Source organism: Caenorhabditis elegans, chromosome IV (genome assembly GCF_000002985.6).
Source record: "Caenorhabditis elegans chromosome IV".
Taxonomy (NCBI): Eukaryota; Metazoa; Nematoda; class Chromadorea; order Rhabditida; family Rhabditidae; genus Caenorhabditis; species Caenorhabditis elegans.
The window spans coordinates 9,953,471-9,977,677 of record NC_003282.8 but is presented as its reverse complement, the minus strand read 5'-3'; the positions used below and the strand labels follow the sequence as shown (position 1 = coordinate 9,977,677).

The following is a 24,207-nucleotide window of genomic DNA, read 5'->3' as shown; positions in this document are numbered from 1 at the left end:
AAAAACAACCGAAAATCAGATTTAGTTAGGAGGTGAGGCAGTCGTCTTTGGACCTGCGGAAAGGTTTGTTATTAGATCCAAGTCTCAGCGTTTGAAGATATCCAAAAACGGTTACGGTAGTTCAGCCTTCACAAAATTGTCTACAATCGATGCAGTTAGAATGATCAAAGTAACTTGTTTCATCTATACAGTTTAGCAATTGAGTTTTGTAAATCAAAAACTGTTCTACATACTTTAACCTCGGTTTAATTTAAATATTTTATAAAACTTTTCACTTTAAAAAAGAGCATAATACATACTGTTTTATCTCTGTAATTAATTAGCAAAGTTCGTGAATAAGCAAATTAACACGTAGATAACTTTTTTGGTAAGATATGGTTTTTGCATAATAAATACTAATTTCTTCATGATAAACTCTTGATTCCTGAACCTCCAAAGGTATATTATCGATAGATTAAAATATCAAATTTCAAGGACAACCTCGTCATTTATCACTTTACAGTTATTAGTGGGAATTCTCTTTTTCCTTTTCCCAGTTCTTCTTATCAATCTATCAATCAACGCACTTTGGTGGGCGGTCTTGATTTTAGTTATATCTAAAAGGATGTATAATTTTCTTGTATTGATACCTAGATCACAGAACGAACAAAAAGTTCCAAAAAATGAGAGGATGAATTCAATGAAATGATCATAAAATGGCCTTGAAATTGAAGTTCTAGACATTGAGATTTATTTAATAATTGATAAGGCATACTTTAAAAATCCTGCAGACTGGTTCTTTAATTTTCGAAAAGTCTCTACAAAACTTGTCTTCGGAAAAAGAAACTTAGAAAAATGAAGAGCAACTGTTGAAGTGATACCGCGTGGTTTACACTGAAGAAGACAGAAGATCATTCAAGCTCGTTGAGTGCTCTAATAGCATTCTATCAACAGGGGTCAAGGAAAATCTAACAAATCTGAAGTAAACGTAAATTTAAATTGGAAAGTTTCCAAAAATAAGGATCTTTTTAAATAAATAAAATTTGAATTACAGTTTAATCGATAGTCGAACTAGAACAACAATTGGGCATTTTTTTATATTTGTTTTTTCAGAGTATAGCCGCATTGAAGATATTTGTATAATTTCATTTTCAGATTCTAAAGTTAAACAATTTCAACGCTTTGATTACGTTTACCCATCACACTCTTTATTACTCATCCCAATAATCTTTAATCTATAGGTTGATCGCACAGAATGCGTTCCTGCATTGCCATGCATTTAAAGTTTGAACATGTTGTTGTAATTTGTTAGATATGACCAATTTGCAAACTATAAACTATATCACCATACTATTTTTCTGCCTTCTCGGGTATGAAGCTCGAGATCAAATTGCTTCAGCAGCTTTTCGTGCATCTTTTCCTTACGCAAATAAATCTGATGTCTGGAAGGTATGTTTTTTGTAGCATAATTTATTCAAGAATGCACAAAAATATATTGTAATATTAATCAGCATTTTAACTTTCACCTTTCAGTTAACTTTTGTGGTTAACCATCAAAATCAAACATTATTGGCAATATTCGAAATGTTGGATTGGACAAAGAACAACTGGGCAAGTGGAAAATATCATTCATACAATTTCAGAATACGAAAGACGCGGTGTTAGATAGCAAGAACAAGCTTACAAAAAGAATACATGCTGAAAATCAGGCATCTGATTCTTTAATGCAACGAGATGCAATGAAGTGGTACATAAGATACATGTTCAGAACAACTATTGAATCCTAATATTTTTCCAAACTTTTAGAGTAAGCACTCTTTATCTTAGTTATCAGTTGGCTAACATAATTCCTTGTCTCTTTCTGTGGTAGTCGTAGTTTTCAATCTAATATATTGTGCTATCATGAGCTAAACCATCCAGTTTTACGCTTACATGTGCAAGTGATTCCCATAGGATGTTTGGAAACTTTAAAAAATATTTCTTGTAATTGTATTATTTTCAGATGCGTGAAGTCTTTTGGCAATCTGATCGTGAATGTAAATCAAAATTTACTCTTGCTCAGCCAATTTTCAAAAATCGAATGTCAGCTGATTTTGTGAAAACGCATAAAAATGTTGGATCTAAAATAGAACATCTCACAGAGTGGTTTTATGGATATTATCATGGAAAAGCTCAACATTTAAACTGGACTTTGACTTATTGATTGTGAACATTAAATAAAATATTTTCATTCTACAATCAGAACTTTATCAATTCATTTTCATTATGCAGTTGTGTTTTTAGAAAAAAATCCGATTCGATCACTTCTTCAGATAAATCTTCAAACTTCTGTGCTACTTCTGATGAATAATTTTCGGCAATTTTTCGAAAAAAGCATTTCTGAAAGTTTTTGAATCCCACCAAAGTTTGTGAACTACGCATTTCGACTTCCCAAAACAGTTCGCGAATCTGGAAGTATATAATTTATACATATTAATACCATTGAGATATGTTACTTTTTCGATTTCAGAATATTCGAAAAGTCCCAAACTAATTGATTTCTCCAGAACTTTATCAGAGTATGTCTTCAGAGCATCACGATAATTGACAAATATTTCCACATTTTCTTTAACTTTTTCTATTGGATTCATTAAAACAGGATCTCGTTTCCCAACAGGCGCGCAAAATGGAATGGCCATCACAGGTGCCTCAAACATACTATATAAAATAAATTAGAATGTATTAATACTCACCCAGTTTTGATCAATTGCCTTCATTACTGTTTTCCTCGAGTCTTCCAAATTATTTTGTTCATTGAATTCATATGTAAGCTTAAAAGGGTTAGATTGCATTAAAAAAAAAAACAACTAAAAATCTGAAACCTCAACTATCCATTGTTTTGCGTAATCGTGTAAAATATATTCAAAAGTATGAACCATTACTTGATCTTCACATACAACATTTTTGAAAAATGATAACAGAACCAGGAATATAGAAAACAAACAAATGTTAGCCATAGTTCAGTACAACAGTCCGAACGTGACAGTCCATTCAAATAAAAAAAGGCGGTTTCAAACAAAAAACTAAAGCCGATTAAAAATTTAAACCGAAAGAGGATAACATGACTTTTCGAACTCAATGGGATCAAATGATCGTAAATATTTTGATAATAATTCTTGTGCTTTGGTTTGAAATACAAATTTTATTCAGAAGAGATTCTATTCTTACCTTTTCAGAGTTCGTTCCAAAGTTTTTTCATACTTTATTGTTCTAGAAGTAATCTTAATCGTGTTGAAAAAACCTCTATCAGCCCTTAGTCATCAAAGTCTTTTAACCCGGTTTCGGGGACTTCTCTAAGAACTTACATAGAAATAGTGACAAATACACTATAAAATTTCATATCGTAATTTCAAGTAGGATTCGAGTTTTTGAACTCAACTTTCGAAAACAATTCACTTAAAACCTGAGCTAAGTAAGAAAAAACTATTCTTTTTTGACCGGAATTCATATTTCGTATTTTCCTTTAAATAGTTTTTTCTCATGGTGTTTCATGTTAAAAGGTCTTGCCATTCCCCTGCAAATGCGTACCCATGTTTGGATTTTACCTTTACAATCAAAATTTTCCAAAAACATTTTATAATTTCCTTTACAAATGCAATTTTCCTGTAGCCATTAAAATGTTTAGTTGAACAATATTTAAGTTTCCAAATATTTATTCACAAGTGACTGATTGAGCTAGTAATTCTTCTTCTTGTCAGCTCCAAAAATATCCTGATTGAGACCGGCGAGTGTCTGATAGTTAGGATCATACATTCCTGCTTTTACATTTTTTTGAACTGGTTGTTTTGGACGGAGATCATTGTTATTTATAAATGGAGTTTGTACATCGCGAGCTGGAGGTTGAACAGGAGCAGCTGGGTTTTTTGGCTTGAAAATCTCATCATTGCGGAGTCCGGCTAAGGTCTGAAAATATAAGATCTCAAATAAGAAAATTCACTTTATCATAGTATCTACCTGATAGTTGGGATCGTTCGTAGCAGCCTTCGCGACATTCTCAGGAGGTTTCGCCCCTTTTTCTTTAAAGATTTCTTCGTTGTGAAGATCCGCGAGTGTCTGAAAACACCCAGCTATGAATCAAACTGACGGATTCAATAGAAACCTGATAGTTGGGGTCATTAGTTGCAGCTTTTCCTCCAACAGTTGGAGCCTTCGGTGGTGCGGGACCTCCGCCTCCCCCTCCAAAAACTAAATCATTGTTGAGCCCTGCCAATGTTTGGTAATTAGGATCTGCGGTTCCAACCATTCCAGGATTGGATCCAGGCGGCGGGGCTCGAGGACCTAAATCTATTTTAAACTCTGGGTATTATTTTAAATGTTTTACCTGCTCCGGGTTGCTCTCCAAACACTAGGTCATTGTTAAGCCCAGCTAATGTTTGATAATTTGGGTCATACGTTTCAGCAATTGCGGCACGATTTTTTGGTGGTTTTGGAACAACAGGCCCCTTTAAATTCAAACAAAGTTAATAGGAAATATTTTTAAATGAAAACAACTTCTTTTTTCTGAGCTGCTACCTTTGCCGCCTTTATCTTTTTTCTCTTTTTATCGGCCGCCCGTTTCTTTCGACGACGTTGATTTTCTGAGTCTTCATCTTCTGTTTCGTCTTCTGATTCGCTTTTTTCTTTTTTCTTTTTACTTCCACATTGAATGAAAAGGAAAGTGGAAAGTTGAATGATAATTATGTAAATGTAAGGTGGCTGAAGATATAAAATATGAAATAAACCCATTTCTTTTTGTCACTCAAGATAACTAACCTCAAACAAGATTCCAACCAAAAGAAGTGACTTCGTGAGTATTACCGATAAAGTCACCATTTCGATATGGTTTCAATTCCCATAAAGTTTAAATGAAATGCTAAAAATAAAAGATTTTGGGTGAATTTTTATTTCGTCATTGGAATGACCTGTTACGTGGATTACTTTTATTTAATTTAGAAGATTAAATCATAAACGAATTCAAAAAAATGTATTTCTTCTATTTCGCAAAACTCTACAGTCAGACTCTCGATTATGTTGGGTCAGTGATATTTTTGTTGCATTAATTCAAGGAGTAAATTCAAATGTTCAGAGTATTTCGTAACAAATCTGATTGTTTACCATCTCTTCTTCACTGCTCCATTGTTTGTGCTACTTTATGTTCCAACAACATGTTGCAAAAGAAAACAGACGAAAAAACATAAATCGAGACATCACAAGGGAAAAGGACATGGAAAGAAGAAACATTCAAAGACTCTCACTCCAACAACCCCAACCCCAGTCACTCCAATGACCATGACACCGGCTCCCATCATGTTTCCTACAGCTGCAAAAGTTCCTCAAGTTTGTTCACCCCACATTTTTATCACGTAAAAGCTATTTTTGTAGACTCCTCAATCGACGGATTTAGCCGAGACAGGGGATACCAAGCTGCCAATACCTATTGCTTCGACAAAATCAAAAGAAAATGTCACAGATAAGAACAAGACAAGTGAGAAGGAACAGGAAATTGGAGAGCTTTTGCGGTAACTTGAAAGTAGATTTAATTAAATTAATTTTTGATTTATAGTTGCCGTGACTATACCCCTGATAACTTCGTCGATCTGAAATGGCTATTCGATTTGTTGGATTAAAGATCCTATCCATGTTTTTTGTAATTATTTATTGTATGTAGAATACATTTTTTGTAGTTTTTGTGTTGAGGTTTATGTGTTCTCGGCAAATTGGTCCAGTTTTTACTGCTCATTGACAGTTCTTATAGTTAGCAGCACAAGGCCACATTTCAGGCGTATTGCCTCATTTGGACGCAGAGTGTGGGACTGGAAAAGTGGTCTAGAAATTGTATTGCAATTTTTTTTTACAAAGCCGCATCATTAGTTTTAATATTTTAACGGACTTTTTGCGTGTTTTCTCAAGTTTTTAGCAGATTTCAAAAACTTTTAAGATATAGTTCGCATACCAGTTAAAGATGCACCAGCAATATAATGAGATGCTCTAAATTGTTGGTAAAACTATTAATTTAACGTATTGGTAATAGTAATTCACAAACGACAAAACATCTCTGTTGCAAAGATTATTTACCAAATTACAAAAGATTTATGGCTTCTGGCTATGACTTTCTGTTACAATCAATACCATTTTCTTTAAAACAAAACTACTGGAATTGTTTACTTTAATAAGTGAGAACTAGTAATTTCAACCGAACACTATCGTGCTTGTAAAGGTCTCGGAAAAATAGAATTGCAATTATTTGAATAAAAATACGTATCTTTGAAAACAACTCTTTTCCACCAAAATTGCGCATCAGACCAGAGTTCAAATATTCACTTTAAACGTAAACCGATAGTTTGTATTTTGTTTGATAAGAACGCATTGAAAACATGATCCTGATATACAAAATATACATTTTACAAGTTTTCAAAAATAACTTCCTACTGATAAACTTCATTCAGACAAGAAATAATTTCAAAATCACAATAGCTCTCTTTACATTCCCCTTGTTCCCTTCTTTTTCTTTACATCCTTTTTTGATTTTTGCTTATCCCAACTTTCATCTTCGCTGCACGAATCACTGTCTCGAAGCTGTGAACTGAAAAAAAAGTCAGTGAAAAACATCGATATTTGTAAAAAAGATACCTCTCTGAGTACGTAGTTTTCATACTTAAAGACTTGGATTTTGTGCTCTTTGAGTCCGTTTGTGTATTCTTCTTCTTTGAGCTTTTCGAATTTTTAGAATGGCTTCCAGTATAATCCGAGTCTTTTATATGTTCTCTCAATGCGTATTCTTTGAGCATTAAACGAACTCTTTCACAAGTAGCTGGAGACGTGGCACCAGGAAAACGAGTATCAGAACTGACACGTGTCAAAAAGACAGGTGACATATCATCAGAATAGCTGTCGCTTGTGTTAGTCTTCTTGGTCGAATGTTTTGAAGATGTGGACGAGGCAAGATCGTTAGAATCCTAAGAAATATTAAAATGTAAGTTTTATGAAAATCGAACAACGGTTTGAATCAATCACCATTCCTCGTTTAGCTAAAGCTTTCATTTTTTCTCTTGCTCTTTGTCTAGTTTCCACTGAACAAGCATTTGGGAAAGGAGTTTGAGCAACTGGATTGATCATAGAACTGTAAAACTTTATTGTACAGAATAAAAACTTTCGAAGTCTTACATTCCACGGCAATCGTATTCTTTAACAGAATGAGCATTTAAATTCTTAACCAATATTTCACCAGTTTTGAAAGAAAATCTAGAATCTTTTGAAGATCTGTAATCGAAAGTAACACAATTTCATAAAAACTATGATAATTTCAAAACTTACGAAAGTTGGTCGGCTCTGCTCTTCGATTTCAAATTTTCTAAACCATGAGGACAAGTGGTTCCAATATGGAAACGCTTCCTAATAGTGGAATTCAATGTTTTCAAATCATCCAAAGTTTGAATTGTGTCATCGTCCAAACGAGTTTCAGATTCTTTCTTTGTTTTTTTGAATTTACGCCACTTTTTCGCCACATGCACCCCTCGGGATTTCGTCTTTTTCGATTTTTCAGACTTTGTTTTATTTTTCGATTTTGCTGTCGAGCCAGCCGATTGACGTTTAGAATTCGAAGAGGCTGATCTTGGGGGAAGTGATTTTACTGAGCACAATGAATCAATAGAGTTTTCTGCATCAGGAAATAAAGTAACTCTGACCATTTTCTCTTCCACGTCATCCTCCCGACGTTTGTAGTAGATCGTGAGACCATTTATGTGTCGATCCAAACGGGTCCATGAACGAGCTCTCCGAATCATTTTCTTAATTTCTTGTTCACTGATGTAGTTTCTAAAACATGACGGATAATTTGTTTCAAACAGCTTTTAGTATAACTATTTATTGACGTGATTTAAAAATGAATGAAGGACTAACGAAAAAAGTTAAATAACATGATATCTTCCTTGTACCATCTGAATGCTCTTGCAGCTATCACTCCCACAACACTACAGAAAGTGCAAACAAAACTCAATGCGAAGAGTCCAAAGAAAACGTATATAAGAACTACCATATTTGGTATTTTCTTATGACTCTAATTTTTTTCTTATTAACTTATTTATTCAATTACGTTGGAACTAACTTATTGGAAAATTAACAGAAGTGTTATGTTAAAAGTATTATTTTAATTCTAAAATAAAGGAGCTTTCACAAAAACTCAAAAAAAAAACCGGTTTTCCAAACAAAATTTAAGAATGCTTTTAAAAATTGTAAACTCACGATTTGATGTCTTTGCTTTTAGACAAAAATATTACGAACTGATTTAGATTTTTTGATTTGACTTTTCAAACATTTTCACGTGCTTTTCTTTTGACAAAGGGTAAATTAAATACATAATTTTCCTGGATTATTTGAAATCTATTACAAATACATCATTAACAAATAATATTTTTAGAACCGTGACATTACAAAAATAAATCAAAAAAAAACAATCCACGTTGCCTTGTTGATGTTGAACAATCGATCGGTTTTTCAATCATTTCATAATCGAATCTTCTGGAAGACAGATAAAATTGATATCGAAAGACGCTTCAGGAGAAATGTGAGTTGTTTTTTTACCTGTTTCATCTTCTGATTTGTTCCTTTTCAGAGCAATGAGTCAAACACGTACTCATGAGCAAGTACTTGCAAAAGAACCCTGGTACCATGGCTTATTGCCACGTGAGGATATGAAACAGTTGCTCACTCAACGAGGCGATTTTCTAGTTCGATTTACTGATCCAAAAGTGGGAGAGCCAAGGAAATTTGTTCTCTCTGTCTATGTTGGAGTAATTGAGGACGTACGTAAAACGATTGCTCATAATTTTTAAGAATATTATTTCAGATTCGTCATTATGTAATTCGAGAGCACAATAACAAGTTTGCAGTTGATAAAAAATGGTTTTCTAGTATCGCAGATCTTCTCAATTACTATCATCGTTCTAAAGAACCTGTTGCTGGGGTGATCTTACAAATTAAGTGAGTAAACTTATTTTCATTTGTTTGCTTTTAGGGCCCAGAAACTGTAATCATCCGTCCAATTGGTCGTGAACCGTGGGAAAAGCAACATTCTGACGTGACATTAATCAAGAAATTAGGAGAAGGAGCATTTGGAGAGGTTCAATTGGGAGAAATTCGCATAGGAAATACCGTCAAAAAAGCTGCAATCAAGCTGGCAAAGTTGGAATCTTTGACAAAAGAGCAGATCAAAGAAATCATGCACGAAGCCAGATTGATGAGAAAGTTCAAACATCCGAATGTCGTCACTTTTTATGGTGTGGCTGCAGGACAGGAACCTTTGATGGTCATAATGGAGTTGGTATGTTAATTAATTAACTGATTAATTTTATTTTACTAAGAAAAAATGTCTTATGTAAATTATTTTAGGCTGACAATGGAGCTTTGGATTCATATCTAAAGAAGAACATTGGTTCATTGCCAATTTCCAAGAAACATACGATGGTTCTTCAAGCTGGTCTTGGTCTTGAATATCTTCATTCACTTCAAATAATTCATCGCGATATTGCGTCCAGAAATTGTCTCTACGGGAATGGACAAGTAAAGATATCCGACTTTGGACTGTCACGAGAAGGCTATAGCTATCGGATGAATCCTCACAAAAAGTTAGAGAACGTCAAAAATTCCAACCTTTTCAAATTTTTCAGAGTTCCTATTAGATGGTTGGCTCCAGAAGTTCCAAGAACTGGGTTCTATACTCCAAAGACTGATGTTTTCGCTTATGGAGTCATGTGTTGGGAAGTGTACCATGATGGAATCGAACCTTATCCGGGAATGAAAGTTGCTGAGGTTTTACCACGTGTTCAGAACGGATACCGAATGCCATTTGAAGCTAACGTCCCACCAGCCATTGTCAGATTCATTACGGTGAGAAAATTTTGTTCACTATTCTTTTGAGTAAAACAACACAACAAGCAATTTCAGTATAGAATCTGTGCTGGTGCCGAAGAGGAAAGGGTCACAATGAGTGAAGCAGTTCGTGAACTTTTAACTCTCGAAGGATTTGATCAAGCTCCAGGATCCAACAGCTACTTTGAACTTCCCGATCATATTCCAATGGAGAATATTGAGCAACCAAAAAAGATTCAAGTCTCGAACATTCTTCCGTATATGTCCAAACCAGTTGCTCCACCTTTTGAACCTGAACGCCAGGAAAAAACACAAGAAATGAGAAAATCGATGAGCAATTCGGCGGAAGAAGGAGTGTATGTTGTCCGTTTTCAAATACAAATTTGTATAATTCGTTTATTCAGAAAGAAGAATCGGCGTCCAGTTCGAACTCGCATACGCAATGGTAACTCTCCAAGTCCCGGTTTCAAAAGTCAGAGCAGATCAGCGGCGGAAAATCAGAATAAATCAAACCTGAAAGCTGTTCAGGTTAGTGAATATGTTTCATATTTTCGGTGTTTAATTTGATTTTATTCAGAAAAAGAAGAACAATAAGCAGTCATCCTCTATTTCCGGTGATGCTCCTTCAACCTTTTCAGTTCTTGGTGTCTTTGGAAAAAAGAAGAATACTGCTGATAGAAGTGATCTGAAAAAGCTTGAAGAGTTCTGAAAATGCGTTATAAAAGTTATGCTCTTTATCTGAGTTTTTGGTTTTTCATTTACATATTAGTTTTATTAAACATACTCTAGAAAATACTTCAGCGACGCGAGCAGCCATATTAAAATGATTTGGAGAGCATAAAAAAAACGTTCAGTTTTACTGAGAATTTGAAAGCTTGTTTAATAACTTCGAAAAGTCTTGAATTCGCTTCGCAAGTGTTCCAATTTTTGTGAAAAATTTTCAGTCTTAACCTTATTTCGAGTTGGTCAAATTCATGTTGTATGCTAAATAAATTACAGAAAGTCCGAGGTGAGAGACTTTTCATCGCACTCCAGAACTTCAAATGACAACATCTTTTTTTTTAATACTGTTATTTCGTGGTCGTTTTGCTTATTGAGCTTTTTCGAATGTACTTTGGGAAATGATAAACATAGTTGGAAATTCAGGAATTATAGAATTTAAAATTATTCTTTTCTTAAAAGTTTATTGAAAATCTGAACAAAAAAAACTTTCAACATTCAAAAATTTAGAAAAATGAATATCATATGAATACCATCCATGAAGAGATCGATGTCTAACTGATGGTCTTACACATTTTCTTGACGAGCATTTCCAAGATTTCGAATTTTCTGAACATTCTTTGATAAGTGTCCAGAATGCATCAGATTCTTCAATTATTTCTGTTATTGTATCCAATTTGTCCAATGTTTTCTTTGGAATAACTTGTGGTGGAGATGGGAAATTTTTGAAAAATGGATACATTTTACCGCGTTTTAAGAGATTCTGTGGAGTTGGAGAATGCTGAAATAAATGCCAAAATAGAAACAGTAAATTATTTTGAAAAAAAGTGATACCATTCTCATGATTAATGTTTTAGAATTTCCGGTTAATTCTTCTGCTTTTGCTGCTTCAATTGTCTGCCTGATGGAGAAATCCGAAAAGTCGCCTAAGCGTTTATCCGTTGAAATTTTGACATTATATTCTAAAATATCATATCCTTCAACTCGTGGTGTTTCAAATATTCGTGTAAATTCAGAGGCGTAATTGGGATTTTCCAGCGTCGAGGAAATCGGTAAAACAATTTCAGCAGAGTTTTGGAAGATCATGAATTTGGCCCGGTTTTTATGCATTAGCCAACAATGCAAATGCGTTAAATCTGTTTTAAGTTTGATCATTTTCAAATGATAATTTTCATTTTCCGAATCGAAGCGAGGCTGATGACGTATCATTGGAAATGCAGTTAACCTGACATGTCCCGTTTTTTCAAATACACGTAGAAACTTGTAAAGCTCTCCAGTAAGCTCTTCATATGGTATACTAACAAATGATCCCATTGATATGGATGATGTTAAAGCTATAAAAATTAAATGTTTTAAAAAAGAAACCAAATTAATTTGTTAAACCTGTTAAAACCATCTCAAAATCTCCATAAATTGGACTGAAACAACTAACAATGTCGCGAAAATCGGAGTATGGTTCTTGAAGTGGTAACTACAAGAAAAAATGGATTGGGGATTTCTGATTTGAACTTACTTCTAAATATGGATGTCCTGTGTGATCTCGTAAAAGCAATGACTTTGGATGTTCTGCATTCACAGTTAAAGACTGGGGTTTTTCCTTTTCAATTGATGACCAAATCTTAACATTTAGTTTTCACATTATGAATCTCCCACAATAATTAATTAAGCCTTAAGATTACCAATTGTACTTTACAAACGAGGGAATGGAAACGTTGGAAAATACTTTGAATAGGATTTGCCCAAGCTTTGATCCAGCTTTTGCTTATGTCTTTTCATATATGAAAATTAAAACAGGAAAATGTTTGCTCAGTCTTGGTTGTTAAATAATGGAAAAAATAGGTGAAAAATGGAAAAATGGAATGGAAAATAGATGACTAATCTTACTTTAGAATTGGAATAACTATATGCTTGCCCAAAACATTTTCAAACATTACCAAATTCTGAGCATAGTTTATAGTTTTGTGCCAAAATGTGAAAAGACGTTGCCAACAAAGGCCTAGTAGTTTTAAAGCACGCTAATTGTTTGAAGATAGTTTTTTTTTGCTAATTTAATAGCGAGAAAATCTTATAAAACAAGTTGAATTAATCCAAATTATTGATTTAAAAATTAGATATTAATTTGATGCATAAAAGGGATTTGTTAAAAAAACACTCCAATCGTGCCAAAATGAGAAAACATCCTAATAAAAGTTTTCGACAATTTTTGGGAACTTTTTTGACAGTCAAAATGTGGGTGGTAATTACTGAAGTACTGTCGCATTTCGAATCTCTACAATGTTTGAATATTAATATTTGAAATACAAGATAACTAGATACTCTGATGTAAGCCCGGCCCAATTATCAATTTTTCAACACTTCATATCAAGTTTTTTTGAAAAAAAATCCTAAACTTACTGAAATTTGTGAGTTATCAACAAATCCGGGTGGTGGTTTAAGCTCAATTTGAGTTTCATTTCTTGATGTTTTTGAGTCATTTGGACCAAATCCAAGGAATATTTCCCGTCGACGAATTGAAGAATCAAATAGAAAGATTAATGACAGTTCGTTTGAATTTGAATCATAAATTGCTGATGTAACTTGAACATTTTCAGGTTTTCCACCATAACGTTCGTGATAAAATATAGTGAAAACAAAGAAATAAAAAATAATAACGCATAGAAAATAGTTAAGTGTATGAAGTGGAATTGAGAAGCATTTTTCGTGATATCGAATATTTTGATGCCGTGGTAATTTTTCGAATGGGCTCTGAGAAGGTGGCATTGATGATGATGATGACGTGGCAGAAAACATTTTGAATTGAGATTTAGTGAACAAGAAGAGTGAGTGAGAGAGGGAGAGATGGTAAGGATGCAAAGAAATGTACGGAAAATTAGACAAAAGATGAAACTGAAGATAAAAATGAGGAAGATGCCGAAGTCGAATCTAGGTGTCTTTGGAGGTATCTAGAACAGAAATCTGTAATTCAGTGGGAGACTTGAGGAATTTCAAGTTTTTAAAAAAATTGGAAACCAATGTATCAGAATCTCTCATAGCGGGGAAAATGTGTATTTTTGTTTAAAATATAGTATCTGATACTGTTTCAAACTCATGTAGTACTTGCAATAAATATGGCATACAATTTATGTTTAAACGAGGTTATAAAGTTCTAAACATGTGGCCGCTGTATTAACAACAGATTTAAAATGCAACATGTTCCTTCAACAGAATAATACCAAAACAAATTGAAAAACATATTAATAAGATAATAAATTTCACTCTGGCTAAAATATTTGATAATTAGGTAAAAAAACCGAAAATAATCAGATGGAATTATCGACAAAAAACGCCGAACTTTGTTAATTTTTTTAGTATTTTCAGAAAAAAACTCAAAGTGAGAACGGAATAAAGAAAACAACTGTTTATAAATATAAAAAAACGGGTCCTCAAGTATCAGCATTTTTATAATTAATTATGAAGGTTTTTAGGCATGTTTTGAATGAATGACTCATCAAGGCCACTTTTTATTTTGCGATATAAATTTCCTAAGAAAAAAGCCATGTGATTAATAATGTTATGATATAAAATCAAATAGTGTCATTCTTCAATATTGGAACAGTTTTTGGAATACCTCCGAGTTAGGAATGTCTTTGTCTGTTCACTTTGTCAAAATGACCTTCTATTCTGGCCCCTATTCTTTTCTTCACCCAACTTCCGTTTGAAGTTATCTAGGTGTTCAAAGATTTTGTTCGTTTCCTACATGAGATGTAAAACACTATATTATGCTGTTTTACTTTATCCTTCAAATTTTAGTTTTATTTTGATGTAATCTTATACGTTTTTCTTCCAGATGTTTGACATTTGAACTTGAAACCAGTAAATCCCAACTATCATAATGTAAAATCTTCAAGAATCCTGAACTTTTCTCCATTAGTATTATTGTAGTTTTGATAGTCAACGATATTTATACCAGTTTTCCTCCGTTCCATTTCATCACGTCATTTCCATTATCTCCCACTTGTTTCTTTCATTGTCTCTTCAAATCAAACACTATTTGAAATTGGGTGCTACCATTCCACCCACCCACGATCAAAAATACCTCAAAAAAAGTTTCTGTGCGTACGGAATAAAAACAAATAAAAATTGTTCCCACCGAGATGAGTCAAGTGAGCCTGAGACCATCGTTCTGTTGTTTTTTGGGACAAAGCCGGTTCGAACCAAAACTCATCGCATATCGTATTTCAATTCCCCGTTTCGGATCGTTGATCCCCTAATTTTTATGACGTGTGCTCTTCCTACAGTCTTCTGCTCAAACGCTTGATTTTTTGATTTTCTAGTGAAACCAGAAATTAGGGTCTCCATGAGTTATAACTCTTGAAATTTATGCAACATGTAATTTTCTCGTCAAAAACTACCAAGAGCCGTATTCATAAAATATCAAAAAAAAAAACTTCGATAATTTATTTTCATATTTATTACTTTCAAATGAGAGTTGTTCGGCAAGCCTGCAGAGCTTTTGCCGAGTTCCCAAAATGTTAAAATAGTTTTCCTATCAAAAATGTTTCGGTTTCAGTTTAAGACTTTAAGAAAAATACCATAAAGTTGTTATTTTTAAAAAATTTTCAGAGAAAACTACACGCTCGGAACGTTTACATTACCTTTATTGTAAAAGAAAAACGTAGGAGTTTAAAACACCACTGAATCGATGAAGATGAGTATTTATTTTTTGTAATTTTGAACTGAAAAAAATAAAGTTTTGGTCAAAGACACAAGGGAATCAGAAATGAATCTTCCAGGCGGTACCAATTATAGAGACTAATTATTTTTCCAGTATTCACATATCAGTATATTCAATAAACTTTACTCTTTATTTCAATTGATTGTTGTTTTTGCTCTCAATGGTTTCCTTTCACTTGGCTTGTCTTCTCAACACAATGTTCATTGTTTATTTGTTTGCGAAACTTTTAAACCAAAGCTTGCAACGAAAAGTGGAAAAAAGAAGAAGTAAAATGAATCCGCGAAAGACCTCCATTTTCTTCATTTTCTCACTTAATTTAATTTTTAGTTAAACTCTGTTTTTTTTGTAAGTATGACCATGTCTAAGGAGTTTTTGCAGCACCTCCTCCTATTTTCCACAGAGACCGTTCTGCAATGTGTCATAACTCTCTTTTGTTTTAAATTTATTACGATTTCTGTATAATTCTTTACCTGAAAAGTGTTATTTCCGGTTTCTGTTGGGACGGTAATCTGATATTTCTGCACTTTCCTGTTCAATCTGAAAAATGATTCATTTGTGTACTTTTGCAATGATTCTCTTAAATTTTCAATTCACAATCATTTTCAGTTTGAGAAATCTTATTTTTTCTAATTTCCGGGTGGCATTTACACGTGCCTTCTATCGAAATACATGCCAAAATTTATTGCTTATTTCCTAATTGAATTTTCTTTTAAACAAAATAGAATAACTGCAAACACCAAAAACTGAAATTCAAGTCAGAATAAAGGTTGTAAGTATGTGCAGTATGCAGTTGCATAGAGTTTTTCGGTCTTCATGGTATCACAATTTTATGAGCAATTTCAGTTTTATAATAACTAGATAAACATTTCATGATTGTAGAAACTCCAACTCCTCCTAACAATTTGTCTTTTGATCTCATGTTTTCATTTCGTTGTGTTGTTGTTGTGATCGTTGTATTAAGTACTATATAACAGTACTAATATAATTTTTTCAAAAATGTCGCCGCCTTGTCTATGGCTCGAGCAGACAAGCAAGAGCCAAAATGTGCACAAAACAAGAAGAAGCATAAGAAAAAGGTTTTGAGAAGGAGGTGGATGGCCAAAAACTTATTTGTTCAAACAACACCTAAACACACATAAGGGAGCAGAGGGAGGAAACTGTACCGCCGTACAAGGAGCAAGCACAAGATGCTCCGAAGAGCTCTCAAAGCTTATGGAGACGCAGAGAATTAGAGATAAAAGGGAACGATATTGTTGTGTGTTGGTTGGGTTAGAAGGAAGAGGTCTACACTCTTTTTTGTGTGTATATTTGTATGTAACGGAGGAATGGATAGGGGTCACTTTTACTACTATTTCTCTTGGGAATCAATGCAATTCAATGAGTTGGCATCTAATGTGTTTTTTGTTGGAATTTCTTGATGTGACTTTCAGAGTTTTTGCATTCAATCCTAGATGGTTTGCAGAATTTGTAACTCCAAGTGTAACAATATGGCTGTGCAGCCTGAAGACTGAGCTGCTAAAAATTTTAAGTTTTATAATTATTTCTCTGTAAATTCACTATCAGCCGATCTAAAGTACAATCACTAGTTTTCACTCTGTATCCGTACTACGGGAGTAACTTGCACAGGCACACCAGTAGTCTAAGTTTTTAAATCAAACAGTAGCTGACTTTTTATTGCCTAATAGACTATGTGTTTATTGCTTGGCACACAAGACTAAATAACTTTCTACTTGAATTTAAATACCATTTTCAAATAAAAATTATCATTTTTCAAGTGTAGAAAAGGCTACATAGGACACAGCACCATGATGATTTTTGACAAACATATTACTTAAATTATAGTCGAAAACTTTAAGACAGCGTAAATACATATCACCCAACGCATAAAGAGAATCACTACCGTTTGATGTGAAAATTCAGTTTCAGGCGGATTCTTTCAAAAAAAAAAATTACATTTCCGTATTTTTATTTCAGTTTGTATTAAAAACGTTCTTTAAGTGCTATATTCTACCATAAATAAAAACACGTAGTGTATTCAAAACGTGTGCACTAGTGTTCCACCTTAACCTTATCACGTACTTCTCCATCACTAAAAAATCCCTAATTTCCTGTTTCTTATCGTTGCCCTTCTTAAATTTTAAAAAGTTTTCCAGAATTTCCAAATACTTTTTTTTTCGATTTTCTTGCTCTTTCCGATTCAGTCATTTCCATTTTTGTCTGATCAAACATTCAATGACCACTAATTTTGATGATGAAGGTCATCAAGTTCTCTTGGGAATTCTAATGGACCCTCAATCTACTCAAAAAAGGTTTTAACGAAAACCGCAATATTTCGAAACATTCTATTTTTTGCACAATTCTAAGACTTTTTGAAGACAACAAGAAATAGTAAATGGGATGGTTTAATCCATGTTCGGTTCTCAGTTTGGGATTAGTGTTTCCTTCAAAGTGACCAGAAAATGTGAAATATGAAAAAAACGAGAGTTTTTTTTTAGTTGATTGGGCTAAAATCTTTTTTATTTTTGGAACATCAACTTTCTTGGAAGAAATTTGGATGTTTTTCGAGCTTCTGGATCTCGTTGCACAAAAAACATTCCATAGGAATACATTTCTGCTAATGCACTTTTAAATGCAATCCAGGCAATTTAGATGTTTCGCACCTTTTTATGATTTTACAATAAAACATTCATAAAAATTTGAAAGTTGTAAAAATAAAAATAAAAACGGGATAAAAAAGTGAACACAAAGTTTTTTATAGGAAAATTGAAAGCGCATTCAAAAATATTCCTCAAAAAATAATCCAAAAACGATTTTTCCACTTATAAAGCTAATCAAAAATGGAACGGTAACTCTTTTAAATACATTTTAAAAATTGGAAACAAATTCAAATCTTGCATTTTCCATGTGTACTCTTATTTCTCACACTCTCTCTTTTTAATTTTCTTTATCAAAGTCTGAGTTTAAAATTCGAAAAATGGCATGATGATAAGAGACGGTGCTTCACCCGTTTATCACGAATTCTTGGATAGTGTCCCGACAGCTGTCCGCCATTTTTAGGCCAAAAGCTCATGCTTTTTTTTTGCAAAATAGCAAGATTCTTAGGACTTGAACTTTTGGATATTTTTTTATCACCTATTTATTTTAAACCGTAACTATTATCTTTAATAATCTAATTTATTTTGCAATTTCCAAAGCAAACGAAAATAATTTCTCCTCTGTCATTTTCTTCTTTACTTTACAATTCCTTTAATTCATGTCTTGACCAATTCATAAACCACGCCCACAATTTTTGGAAACACAAATAAAATTACGAAATGACATCAAATTATCAGTAAAAAAGGAAATTATCAGTAGCCGAGTGGAGCCACCAATACGTACTATGGCTACTACTACTACTGTCTCATGTACCGCACATTTTAATTTAATCCTATACAAACACTATCAATTTGTTGATTTTCAATTATAACTTTTGATCTTTGTATATTTTCAATTTTCTCATTCGAATACTATTTCAAATTAGAGTTCAAGAAAAACTAAAAGTCGATTCATTGATCTAATAAATCAGCTTCCTGTCTATCATAACTTTTTATCTTTAATTCTTGTTTGTCTTTTTCTGCAAAATGAATGGGGGGTTTTTGCATAAGAGTATTTTATTGGAGTACTTTAGTTTTCCTGAACTTGATTTTTTTGGAGATTTTTTAAGGAAGATTTTTGAAGATCTACTCTAAAATTTTATCATTAAAAAAATTAGAAAATAGACCGTAGGCAGGCACGTAAACAGGCTCGAGAATCATACTTGGAAAAGAATTGGTATTTATTCAGGATTTTTTGAAGTTAGCATGAATCAGTTTTCTGAAATTTCCATTCAAATTTTCTGCGCTCAAATAATTAAACTTTGGGCATAATAACCAATTAACAACTTTACTTGTACATGAATGAGAAATCTGAATTTAAAAAATCCAATTATAGAACCAATGAGATATCATAATGAAGGCTAAAAAATAAATGAACGTTGTTGAATGTTTAAACTGCTTGACAATAGGTTCTTTGAGAGATGCTACCTGTCTTATTGTACAATAACCCTTCCGTACTTTCATTATTTTCTCATTTTTTCTCAATCTGCGTCTCCTAATTTGCTCCTGTATATCGCTTCTCCATGGTTTTAATCAAAAACTGTTGATGGTTGATAATACACATATTGTATATTTTTCTCTTACATTCTCTGCGTTTCTTTCAATTATTTAGTATTTATGCAAAAGCTTTGTCTGCGTCTTTTCCACCATTTGAACTTAATATTACGGTATATTTGTCACACACTGATTTGTGATAAATCTGTGGATTTGATGGAAGTGATGGTTTGATAGATATGATGTGTTTAATGGATCTTTTATCACCTTTATCTTTATGTTTTTATATCTTCCAATGCTCCCTGTGCTAGAAAATTGAATCTAAAAGTGGGATTGCCTAGAACTATTATAAAATTGATTCCTTTAATTGAAATGTTTGTGTAGTTGTATGATATATTGCTTTTCGAAATGCTCATTTTTACTAGTATTTTCTTTAAACATTTTTGGAACACTCAGAAAAGTTGTGAGTGCATACTTAGTCTTACTCAAAAAAAAGCTTTCACTGAAAGATTTATTTCTGTCTGAAATTGTACTGTTTTTAATGATTTCTCCAGAAAACAAGTTTCCTTTTTTTTTAAACTTTTTCCAAGTTTTGTGCTCAGTAATGCGAACATACTATATAGCATATATAGCAAATATAGCAAATTAATGGTGTTATTATTTTAGAGAAATCAAAAATTTTCAAAAATACATTCCGTATTTTTCCTAATAGCTTTGTAACCTTTGTTAGTGTGCTTTTGCTACAAATATAAATTCTACAAATTTATCTGAAGTCTAGACATGTTTCCATTTTTCTAACATTCTGCGTTTTCCCGAAAATCAATGTAAACTATTCTCAGCTAACTAAGAAATCGTCCATCTCCAGACATTTTTTATCTTCTCCAAACTAATTTTTCACGTTGTCTTTGTGTTGTTTCAACCTTCCGAACTCTCATTAATTTTCTCAATGGCGCCTGACCGTCGTTTTGGCGCCACGGCTTTCAATTCACTTCCATATTTCTGCTTCAATGATCTTTTCTACTCTCAATTTCAAATGTTGCACTTTTCGTTTCACTTTCACTTACCACTTTTTGATATGTTCCAATGTCAGCTGTAGATACCAAATAACGTTTAATCCTCAGTTTTTTTTGTTAACTTTCGATCATTGTCTCTGAAAAAAAAAACGTTACAGTTACTGAGTGATTCATTAAATTACGAGAATTTGAATAATTTAGTTGGGGGTTTTTTGAAGCAAGAATGGGTTGAAATAAATTTGGTTTGACACCCTAGCAGGTGTCCAGAATTTCCTGTTACTGCTCACAGAAACACCATCACCCGCATATCGACAAAGATGGCCAGCTGCCCAAAGACACGTCACTTCTCATGTACTTTACCATACACTAGGTGGTTTTTGAGAGCTCCAAAGTCTTCTTTTTGGGTAGATGTGTACTAGACCTCTAAAATTTTGATAAAAGTAGATTTAGAAAATAAATAAAAATTTGATGTCCTAAAATTTCCTGAACACTTCTTGATAAAAATAAAGATTACCAAGAAATGAACTGTTAAATTTAAGAAATACTGCAAGACTTATAGGGCATAAAATATAGAAACATTGTTATTTTTATATGATAATTCTAAAAATTTGCAAGTTCCATCGCTATATTATATGCCACTAAATTATTTCTTTGTTGTTCAAAAATTGTTATTTTCTATTGCATATTTATCTATGCAAATTTTGATTCTCTATCTCCTGTTCACCCTCTCTTTCTATATTTTTTTGCATTCTTTTCTGCAACCTCATTGATCATTTTGTCTGTGATATTGTGTGTCATTATTCGGAAAACGTATACATTTTGAAAAGACAGACACCTGTTCCTGTGATTGACTGTTTTATAGACAAGAGGAAGTGGGAGTGAGTTCAAATTGGGTTAGGTTCTTCGAATGAAATCTCCGAAATTGTGTGTGTTCTGTATAATTTCCTGTTTTCTTTTCTTTCAAAGATACCATAACTTACATCTTTGTGTCTCATAATAATAATGAGATGGCGATCAGAGATAACGTTTCCGTTCCTCATCGATAACCCTCTTCTAACTTATTATTATTATCATCATCATTTTCTCATATTTCTCTTCCACTTTCTGAATTTTCTGTTCCGTTATTGCTCTTTTTTTCGTTTCTTGAACTAGAAGCCAACAATTGGAAAAAGTCGAGACTGTTCAAATAAACAAGTGAGATGATGATAGGTGCCCATTCAAAAGTCAGCTGAGAAATCGGAAGTGACCACTAGATCTTTTCTTCCGCTGTTCGTTTTAATTGTGTTCCTAATATTATATACCGTATAGCTTCTGTTAGTTTCATTCCACTAGGAACACTTGAAAATTAGTCTGACAGTGCGACGAACTACCGTATTTCTTCACCATATTGCCCAATTTTGGCAACTCATATCTAAAAATTATCAACTGACAAATTATTTGTTTTTTTCTTTTTGTTTTTTTTTCGTAATTATATATATATATATATATATATAGATAAGTTTTCAAAATATTGTGGGATCTACTGTTTTCATTCAAATTATGAGTATTTGTTGTTTAAAGTTCTGTGAAAAAACACCTATTGATATTTTAAAACAAAAACTCCATTATTTTGTGCTTATGTTTTGCAGGTTCAAAATTTCAAACATCACTCAAATCTTAATAATTTAAAGATATTTTTGTTCCGGTAATTATAAATTCAAAAAAAAATCGAAAATTGGAAAAAAAAACCCCCCCAATTGTTTCATTCCACAAATAGTCCGGAAGGGTTAGTTTAATAAGCTTAATAAAACTGATTTTATTACGTAATTCACTTCACATTGTGAACATTTTGCGGTGCCACCCATTTTAACGTTCCAAAATGACGTGTTTTTCTCACTGATAAGTCAAATTTTGAAAGTTATTTGATGGACACTTCCCGTCATAAACTTCAGACAAACTTTCACTTTTTCACACCTTTTTGAGTTCAACAACAGGTAGTGAAACCTATTCTAATACATTTCTGAAAGCTTTGACTCTCTACCGCCTCCGCTTTATTTTTATACAACAGTCCATTGTTTGTCTGAAAGTCGCCGTTCTTATTTTAAAAGCTTCTGAATTCTTCGGTCCGCTTCTCCTGCTCTTCCTTTTCCTTCTCCTCCTCCGCACACCGATTTTTGCAATACGCCGTTCAATTTTTCCCGCAATATTTTTCTTTGTTTTACATTACATCATTGAAAATTTCATGTCAAAAAAGTAATATTCTCATATCCATTTGAATAGGTTTTATGGACCATTTCAGTGTTTTTTGGTGGAAAAATGAGAAAAATGTGGTTGGATAACTGCGTAACATAAGGATGTTTGGCACTATTTTATCAACAAAAAAGTTTCATGTTTCAAAATATTTTCTAAACTATTATACATTAATTTTAAGAATAGTGTCCAAAATAATCAAACTAAAATATTGAACTTTAGAATAAACTTTGGAAAAAAATGATGAGAGAAATGTGTGGTAGTGTCCGAACGTTTATTGTGTGACTGAATGTGTAATATCCGCGTCCGTTCCTCACTTTTTCATTGTTCGTCTTCATTCACAGATTGTAACATTTCTTTGTGAATTTTCAAAAATCATTTATTTAAAACTCAATATTTAGATTTTTAAAACATTTCATTGCCACAACTTTTATTATTGTTGTGACTTTTTTTAAATTTTGTAAGTTAAATTTTAGAAACTTGTATGTAATTCAAAGCAAACACATTCTAAATGAACAAGGCGTCATGAGGACGCTTGTTGCCCGCCTCTCCAACCGCCCACCTCTCCATCGCCCTACTCAATTTGTATTGGTTATTTTGTAGTTTTTTCTACCTGATTTCATGCGCAGTTATAACTATTTTAGAGGCGTCGGCAGGTGTTTTGTGCTCCATGAAACTGTGACCTAAATAATGTGCATAGAAGACGTAGGAACATTTTGAAGAAATTTTTAATTAATGCAATTTTAATACATTATTATTACAACAAAATGTAAGAACACATTCTGCTGAGATTTTTTACATTAGGTATTTACTGGAATTTCCAGGGAAATACACTTCGGCAACAAGGAAGAAGTCATATTTTTCGCACAGAACAATTTCTCATATTGTAAAAACTAGTTAAAAAAGATGCAAAAATATCAATTGTGTTCTTTACAACTGAATATCCCAGTTGGAGTCATCCTGACCATGTGGCTTTCTTCTCTACGAGAGCCGACACAATGTATCATTTTCACAGCTTTTTCGCAACTGACCAAGTGACTGACCATCGAGGCTCGAAAAGTGCAGTCTTCAAACTCATTTCGTATCTTCTGCACGTTTCACGTTCTTCTTTTTTCACACTTTCTTCCTTCTCACTTTATACTCTTTTTTATTGGATCAATTACACACTTGATCCATTGAATCGACAAATTTGAAACTAGTCTTGAAAGCTGTTTTGACAAATTTCAGATTACCAGATGCTTTAGATTGGATGTCATTTGTAAAGCATAATTGTTAATCTAAAAGTAAAAATATTGTTCATCAACTTCTAAATTCTGTTCTTTTCGAGCACTTTCTTCGTTAAAATTTAGTCATTAATTATGATTTGGTCCCCTCAACAAAACTGTGTTCTGATTGTTTGTCTGCTCCCAAACAGTTTTTCTTGATCTTTATGTTATTCGTTCTGTCGGACGTTCGTGGTACAATATGCCACTGAAACCAGCTGGTAGACATTATTCTGCACGTTGTCTCTATTTCAAGTCTTGTTTGTTTCAATTTATTT

General features: G+C 32.8%; 7 protein-coding genes and 5 non-coding genes across 14 annotated transcripts; 6 read left to right on the top strand and 6 right to left on the bottom strand.

Moving 5' to 3' along the window:
* Positions 1 to 1,293: 1,293 nt before the first annotated feature.
* C47E12.14 (Salivary lipocalin) lies at positions 1,294 to 2,182 on the top strand (the record flags this gene model as incomplete). The annotated part of the gene is made up of 3 exons (NM_001027901.4): positions 1,294 to 1,428; positions 1,513 to 1,590; positions 1,982 to 2,182. The coding sequence occupies 3 exons, from the start codon at positions 1,294 to 1,296 to the stop codon at positions 2,180 to 2,182; spliced, it is 414 nt and encodes a 137-aa protein (NP_001023072.2).
* Positions 2,183 to 2,193: 11 nt separating this feature from the next.
* C47E12.9 (uncharacterized protein) lies at positions 2,194 to 2,986 on the bottom strand. Its single transcript, NM_069395.6, has 4 exons — positions 2,841 to 2,986; positions 2,712 to 2,789; positions 2,475 to 2,666; positions 2,194 to 2,427 (listed from the first exon to the last, which is right to left on the bottom strand). The coding sequence occupies exons 1-4, from the start codon at positions 2,973 to 2,975 to the stop codon at positions 2,218 to 2,220; spliced, it is 615 nt and encodes a 204-aa protein (NP_501796.2). The 5' UTR covers positions 2,976 to 2,986; the 3' UTR covers positions 2,194 to 2,217.
* A 666-nt stretch (positions 2,987 to 3,652) lies between these two features.
* On the bottom strand, positions 3,653 to 4,878 carry C47E12.10 (DUF236 domain-containing protein). Of its 2 annotated transcripts, none has more exons than NM_069394.3 (6): positions 4,771 to 4,878; positions 4,510 to 4,713; positions 4,340 to 4,460; positions 4,118 to 4,296; positions 3,973 to 4,071; positions 3,653 to 3,921 (listed from the first exon to the last, which is right to left on the bottom strand). In NM_069394.3, exons 1-6 carry the CDS (start codon positions 4,828 to 4,830, stop codon positions 3,694 to 3,696), a joined length of 891 nt encoding a protein of 296 aa, NP_501795.1. In that variant the 5' UTR covers positions 4,831 to 4,878; the 3' UTR covers positions 3,653 to 3,693. The 2 variants fall into 2 exon arrangements, with proteins under 2 accessions (NP_501795.1, NP_001293898.1); NM_001306969.3 differs by having other exon boundaries at positions 3,666 to 3,921; positions 4,531 to 4,713; positions 4,771 to 4,864.
* On the top strand, positions 4,872 to 4,892 carry 21ur-13674. The gene has a single exon (NR_056490.1).
* Positions 4,893 to 4,948: 56 nt separating this feature from the next.
* Positions 4,949 to 5,685, top strand: C47E12.12 (uncharacterized protein). The gene is made up of 4 exons (NM_001027899.3): positions 4,949 to 5,032; positions 5,084 to 5,334; positions 5,380 to 5,516; positions 5,561 to 5,685. The coding sequence occupies exons 1-4, from the start codon at positions 5,026 to 5,028 to the stop codon at positions 5,622 to 5,624; spliced, it is 459 nt and encodes a 152-aa protein (NP_001023070.2). The 5' UTR covers positions 4,949 to 5,025; the 3' UTR covers positions 5,625 to 5,685.
* A 734-nt stretch (positions 5,686 to 6,419) lies between these two features.
* Positions 6,420 to 8,278, bottom strand: C47E12.11 (Suppressor protein SRP40-like; the record flags this gene model as incomplete). 2 transcript variants are annotated; one of them, NM_069393.2, is made up of 6 exons in its annotated part: positions 6,420 to 6,580; positions 6,628 to 6,953; positions 7,012 to 7,117; positions 7,162 to 7,257; positions 7,312 to 7,812; positions 8,239 to 8,278. In NM_069393.2, the coding sequence occupies 5 exons, from the start codon at positions 7,779 to 7,781 to the stop codon at positions 6,478 to 6,480; spliced, it is 1,101 nt and encodes a 366-aa protein (NP_501794.1). The 2 variants fall into 2 exon arrangements, with proteins under 2 accessions (NP_501794.1, NP_001129851.1); NM_001136379.3 differs by lacking the exon at positions 8,239 to 8,278 and having other exon boundaries at positions 6,478 to 6,580; positions 7,162 to 7,239; positions 7,312 to 7,781.
* Positions 8,279 to 8,496: 218 nt separating this feature from the next.
* On the top strand, positions 8,497 to 10,601 carry kin-5 (Tyrosine-protein kinase). Its single transcript, NM_069392.5, has 9 exons — positions 8,497 to 8,560; positions 8,609 to 8,798; positions 8,843 to 8,959; positions 9,011 to 9,316; positions 9,385 to 9,620; positions 9,663 to 9,882; positions 9,940 to 10,220; positions 10,269 to 10,392; positions 10,442 to 10,601. The coding sequence occupies exons 2-9, from the start codon at positions 8,613 to 8,615 to the stop codon at positions 10,571 to 10,573; spliced, it is 1,602 nt and encodes a 533-aa protein (NP_501793.1). The 5' UTR covers positions 8,497 to 8,560; positions 8,609 to 8,612; the 3' UTR covers positions 10,574 to 10,601.
* Positions 10,602 to 11,027: 426 nt separating this feature from the next.
* gtnt-44 (Glycosyltransferase family 92 protein) lies at positions 11,028 to 13,433 on the bottom strand. The gene is made up of 5 exons (NM_001028217.4): positions 12,979 to 13,433; positions 12,098 to 12,202; positions 11,968 to 12,055; positions 11,419 to 11,918; positions 11,028 to 11,365 (listed from the first exon to the last, which is right to left on the bottom strand). Exons 1-5 carry the CDS (start codon positions 13,372 to 13,374, stop codon positions 11,048 to 11,050), a joined length of 1,407 nt encoding a protein of 468 aa, NP_001023388.1. The 5' UTR covers positions 13,375 to 13,433; the 3' UTR covers positions 11,028 to 11,047.
* Positions 13,434 to 14,647: 1,214 nt separating this feature from the next.
* Positions 14,648 to 14,705, top strand: T13H10.5. The gene has a single exon (NR_056489.1). It is a non-coding gene; the product is annotated as an Unclassified non-coding RNA T13H10.5 (non-coding RNA).
* A 5,591-nt stretch (positions 14,706 to 20,296) lies between these two features.
* T13H10.7 lies at positions 20,297 to 20,444 on the top strand. The gene has a single exon (NR_056488.1). It is a non-coding gene; the product is annotated as an Unclassified non-coding RNA T13H10.7 (non-coding RNA).
* A 283-nt stretch (positions 20,445 to 20,727) lies between these two features.
* On the bottom strand, positions 20,728 to 20,845 carry T13H10.16. Its single transcript, NR_056487.1, has one exon. It is a non-coding gene; the product is annotated as an Unclassified non-coding RNA T13H10.16 (non-coding RNA).
* Positions 20,846 to 23,656: 2,811 nt separating this feature from the next.
* T13H10.17 lies at positions 23,657 to 23,880 on the bottom strand. Its single transcript, NR_056486.1, has one exon. It is a non-coding gene; the product is annotated as an Unclassified non-coding RNA T13H10.17 (non-coding RNA).
* Positions 23,881 to 24,207: the final 327 nt, after the last annotated feature.

What these genes read in the sequence shown, in the direction of transcription:
- C47E12.9 (NM_069395.6), bottom strand. Translation starts at nt 2,975, where the DNA reads ATGGCTAACATTTGTTTGTTTTCTATATTCCTGGTTCTGTTATCATTT. An exon ending in AGGCAATTGATCAAAACTGG is followed by an intron (nt 2,667 to 2,711) that starts GTGAGTATTAAT and finishes AGTATGTTTGAG; the next exon opens with GCACCTGTGATGGCCATTCC. An exon ending in AATATTCTGAAATCGAAAAA is followed by an intron (nt 2,428 to 2,474) that starts GTAACATATCTC and finishes ATATACTTCCAG; the next exon opens with ATTCGCGAACTGTTTTGGGA.
- C47E12.10 (NM_069394.3), bottom strand. Translation starts at nt 4,830, where the DNA reads ATGGTGACTTTATCGGTAATACTCACGAAGTCACTTCTTTTGGTTGGA. An exon ending in TGGAGAGCAACCCGGAGCAG is followed by an intron (nt 4,297 to 4,339) that starts GTAAAACATTTA and finishes AAATAGATTTAG; the next exon opens with GTCCTCGAGCCCCGCCGCCT. An exon ending in CTAATGACCCCAACTATCAG is followed by an intron (nt 4,072 to 4,117) that starts GTTTCTATTGAA and finishes GGGTGTTTTCAG; the next exon opens with ACACTCGCGGATCTTCACAA.
- C47E12.12 (NM_001027899.3), top strand. An exon ending in CAGCTGCAAAAGTTCCTCAA is followed by an intron (nt 5,335 to 5,379) that starts GTTTGTTCACCC and finishes CTATTTTTGTAG; the next exon opens with ACTCCTCAATCGACGGATTT. An exon ending in GAAATTGGAGAGCTTTTGCG is followed by an intron (nt 5,517 to 5,560) that starts GTAACTTGAAAG and finishes TTTGATTTATAG; the next exon opens with TTGCCGTGACTATACCCCTG.
- kin-5 (NM_069392.5), top strand. Translation starts at nt 8,613, where the DNA reads ATGAGTCAAACACGTACTCATGAGCAAGTACTTGCAAAAGAACCCTGG. An exon ending in AATTCGGCGGAAGAAGGAGT is followed by an intron (nt 10,221 to 10,268) that starts GTATGTTGTCCG and finishes TCGTTTATTCAG; the next exon opens with AAAGAAGAATCGGCGTCCAG. An exon ending in CAAACCTGAAAGCTGTTCAG is followed by an intron (nt 10,393 to 10,441) that starts GTTAGTGAATAT and finishes GATTTTATTCAG; the next exon opens with AAAAAGAAGAACAATAAGCA.
- gtnt-44 (NM_001028217.4), bottom strand. Translation starts at nt 13,374, where the DNA reads ATGTTTTCTGCCACGTCATCATCATCATCAATGCCACCTTCTCAGAGC. An exon ending in TTTTGAGATGGTTTTAACAG is followed by an intron (nt 11,919 to 11,967) that starts GTTTAACAAATT and finishes TAATTTTTATAG; the next exon opens with CTTTAACATCATCCATATCA. An exon ending in AAACATTAATCATGAGAATG is followed by an intron (nt 11,366 to 11,418) that starts GTATCACTTTTT and finishes CATTTATTTCAG; the next exon opens with CATTCTCCAACTCCACAGAA.